Source organism: Nanorana parkeri, unplaced genomic scaffold, assembly GCF_000935625.1.
Source record: "Nanorana parkeri isolate BGI_ZX_2015 unplaced genomic scaffold, ASM93562v1 scaffold61, whole genome shotgun sequence".
NCBI lineage: Eukaryota > Metazoa > Chordata > Amphibia > Anura > Dicroglossidae > Nanorana > Nanorana parkeri.
Genome location: NW_017306329.1, coordinates 1,939,213 through 1,943,484, shown reverse-complemented (window position 1 = coordinate 1,943,484; position 4,272 = coordinate 1,939,213). Strand labels below are relative to the sequence as shown.

The following is a 4,272-nucleotide window of genomic DNA, read 5'->3' as shown; positions in this document are numbered from 1 at the left end:
CCCCCTTCTTTTTGCTGAATTTTCTACATTTTCAAAGAGGAAAAAGTACCGAGAGGGTCTAAAAGCTATATTGGGAGAATTCCCTCTGTAAAAAGTTTTGAAAATAATAACTGCCGCAATCTGTGCATAGTATGTATGGAAGTATGCATGTATGAAAGTTATGGACAACGTTGTTTTTTTATATGTAGATTTTGCTATAGAAATGGAATTACGGGTGCGATAAATATGAGATTTTGTAACAAATAAAGTTTATATTTTTACAAGAAAAAGGTCTCGGTCTGTTTAGTAACCATCTCTCAACAGTGTCCTCTCCTTTGAGAACACTGTTACCATTTTTTTGTGCTCATTAACTCCGGTTACTTGACCTAGATGACCTATTTCAATTAATACAAAGGGATATACATGGTATATCGGAGCTCCAGGGTACCAAACACTTTTTTTCTCTATTATGCCCTGGTGTGAACAGCAGTTGAGAACGGTTGTCTTTATGACCATACTTTTTTCTTCCTGTGCTAGGAATACAGCAACAAAATTTAACAGTAATGGTGTATACTGTAGACAAAAAACAAAAATGAAGCAAGCAAAAAGGTGTGAAGATCAGTCACAGACAACTAGCAAGAATCATGCAAATGTAGATGCAGAATCCCTACACCCTCAGTGGTGGCTGGCATATAGAGGGGAGGGAAGCAGCTATGACCTTGATAATACTGTGAACCAGCCACAACTGTCCCTATGCAAGGAAGGGCCAAATATTTTAGGCAGTTGCTCAGTGGGACAGGCCCCACATTGCCATCCCTAACAACATGTTTTAGGGCTCTTCCTTTTCCTTCCAAAACTGACTGTATTTGACTTCCTCCATTGGGCAAGTACTAGCCCTATAGCCCAGTGCCCATGCTGGAACAGGCTCAGCCAGCTGCAATTGTGCTGCATGGCTTCGGCCACCAAATTACGTATATAGGGATTCTGTGGTGGTCCTGCACCTAATTTAATTTACTTGGATGTCCACACCAGAGGCTCTTCATGTCACTTGCCTTCGAAACAGGTCCAAGGAACCATTCACCTGGCTCCCTACACTATCATACACAGTCTACCTCCTTTTGAGAGAGGTATTGCCCAAGGGACAATGCAAGTAGTCGTTTGTTCTTTACTGTTCTAATAGCATTTCTCTGAGCATCTCATAGATTGCACTGTTCTGTTACCTAGTGCCTTTATTGGGAACCTGCTCATTGGCAGCTTCTTTGATTGCAGTAGTTCTTTGGTCTGTTTATATATTGCTCTGTGCTAGATTTATGCCTCCTTGCCATTCTGATTTTTTGAGGGCATTTTTAATTTTCACTCTGCATCTGTTTAGTTAGAGTCATCATAAAGCTACTATATGATCATTTCACTGACTCCTCATAACATTACAGTACTTTGCACAATTACTCTGTAACCCGAATACAAACTTTAGCAGGTCTTATCATCCTGGCACTCCTGGCTCTTTTTCCACTGAGTCATCCAGGCACTCCTGGCTCTTTGGCCACTGAGCAATACAGTCTGGTCTATGACTCACTACAGCCTATGAATGGATAATAAACGAACAATGTCAGTGTGGTTTTACTTTTTCCAGTTCCTATGCTGTGCAGTAGAGCCCAGCTATCTCAGTCTGCGATTTGCTGCACAGGGGATTTTAAGATGTTGATCTCAAGACTATTTTTCCCAGTTATGTGTAAAAATGCTTGAAATGATTTTACTGTACCAAATACCAGATTCAATTGTGTGTTTTATTCTTTTTGGAAGTGTCCTATGGTGCCCATAGAATTTGGATAACCGAAACAATCCTAATGTCTAGGTCATGAACAGACAACATTGGAAAACAAAGTTCAGTCACTTTGATTTTCTCCAGATGAGCTGATGCTGGAGGTATCACTTGAAGTGACTACTTGGGTATAGGGACCTGGTGAGCACCATCAATGTCCTTGGATGTCTGTGGTGGCCTCTAAATAATTTACTTTATCTCTTCTATTGAAAGACATCGTCAGCATGAAAGAAATGTATTAAAAAAACAATAGACATTCCCTGTTTATTAAGCTAACAGCTTAGTTTACTGTAGTTGTATGGTTTTGAGTTGAGAAATCCACTGGTTTCTTAAAAGTTTTAAACAATGTCCTCTCTAGAAATTTTTGGTGAATGCCGATATGTTCAATCACGCTTGGGCTTTTTAAAGCTTAACTCCAGCCAAAATTTTAGTATTTTTGTTTTGGACAGAATGTGAAATCATTAGAACCTCTATCAAGTTACTATTGAGTCTTTGTACCTGTTTAAGATTTCCCTTTGCTTCCATTAGGACGGGGCATGATGAGAATCTATTCAGTAGGGATACAGAAAAGCGAATGGTTAGAACGGGGGGCATAATTGGTTCACAGTTTGCTTTTTCACGGTGCTGTGCGCTGCTTTGTTGCTGAGAGCACAATATACTTTTATATTGTATCCTCTGTAATATGCCAAAGGACAACACTTATGGGAAAAAACATAATTATCCTCATCTTTATATTGACTTTCCATGGTGCCACTGTACAGTCAGGAGACCAGTAGATTAGTCCACCTGCCATCTGTGGTATTTTTTCAGCATGTTTAGACATTTTTTTTTTCCTTCTTTTAAGGTGCATTGGATCGTTGTGTCATGGGTATAACAGCCGTAGAAATACTAAATGCTTGTGATGAGGCAGTTCCTGCTGCCGTGGATGCACTCAGCCATTCCGCAGTCAACTTAAAACAGGCAATGACCAGGCGTAGTCTTGCGGCACTGAAAACTGTGGCACATCACAAACTGCAGACCCTTGCTACCAATCTCTTGGCATCAGAAGCTTCAGACAAAGTAAGTCCTTTTTACTATTTCATTTTTCTTTATATCTTTCTGTAATCTTTTCACAAATGCCTCTCTTTTGACATCAGTAACAGCAGAGTGGTAAGACTGCAGCTCTTTGCAGTTCTGGGATAAAGTGTGCAAGGTTGGAGTGTATAGAAATGGTTAGTTTATTTGTGATGATTTAAAGAATTCATAAAGCCTATATCTATCTGGGATTAGTCCGTCCCCCCCTATCTTTAAAAATAGAATGCTTACAACACTGTGTTTTACTCCGCTAAGTCCAGCATCCATGTGGGGATCCAGTGTTGCAGTCCGTGCCTGCCCCAACTGGTCTCCTTATCAAGACTTCATCCAGTTTGCGGCGCACCATGTGGATTTAAAGTGCATTTCCAGTCAAATTTTGAGAAATGTCCCCACTATATGTTTTGTGTATTCCCATTCACATAGCATACCTAAAACATTTTAAAGATACTACTTACCTTTTAGATGTTGCTTTGGTGGAGGCCTCTGTGCCGACTGCAAATTATTCTGAACAGTTTTAAAGGTAGTCTGTTCCCATAGAAATACTAGGAACACAATGAGCTTTCCTCTCTGACATCTTTGACCCTTTGTTAGGACAGACTGTGTTCAAATCTAGTTTACAACTCCTAATGAAATCTACCAGCACAGTAAAGACGGGGCTAATTATGGTAAACATTAAATCCACACCCCCTCCCTTAATAGTACATGGGGAGGAAGCTGGCTAGGATTTTTAAGCAAATAACAAGCACCTAAAAATGGAAACCGCATTTAAAAAAAATATTAATATGTTATGCTATGTGAATGTGAACATGTAACTAATTAATTTGCTTAATTAGTTATAGAGGGGTGTCGGTGAATCCCTGGCCAGAGTGGGACTTTGGCATTTGCTAATCTAGAAACTTGTATTTGAATTTTGCTTTTGGAGAAAAATTAGATGACCGCAAAAATCATTCTAACTGTTTGTTGACTCACCCAAGAACGATTAGCCATAAATGTAAGCGTCTACATGAAGACATGCCCAGAACTGACCAAATTCAATTGGACTCAATGATGACAAACCGCTAAATTACTCATCCACTCACTTATTATCTCTCGTCTTGACTATTGCAACTCCCTCCTCATTGGTCTACCTCTACACAGGCTATCCCCCCTTCAGTCTATCATGAATGCTGCTGCTAGACTCATCCACCTAACCAACCGCTCAGTGTCTGCAACCCCCCTCTGCAGATCCCTGCACTGGCTTCCCTCCACCACCCCCCTCTGCCGATCCCTGCACTGGCTTCCACTTGCCCAAAGGATACAATTCAAAATATTGACAATCGCTTGTAAAGCTATCCACAACTCTGCCCTCGGCTATATCTCCAACCTTGTCTCAAAATATCACCCTAACCGCCCCCCCCCCC

At 40.6% G+C, this 4,272-nt stretch overlaps 1 protein-coding gene across 1 annotated transcript in view; it reads left to right on the top strand.

The window, feature by feature from the left end:
• The window catches only part of WDR7 (WD repeat domain 7), a 348,971-nt gene that overhangs the window by 65,246 nt on the left and 279,453 nt on the right, over positions 1 to 4,272 (top strand). Inside the window, exon 14 of the mRNA XM_018576230.1 lies at positions 2,643 to 2,857. Within this exon, the coding sequence (XP_018431732.1) occupies positions 2,643 to 2,857 (215 nt within the window). The remainder of the gene's footprint in view (positions 1 to 2,642; positions 2,858 to 4,272) is intronic.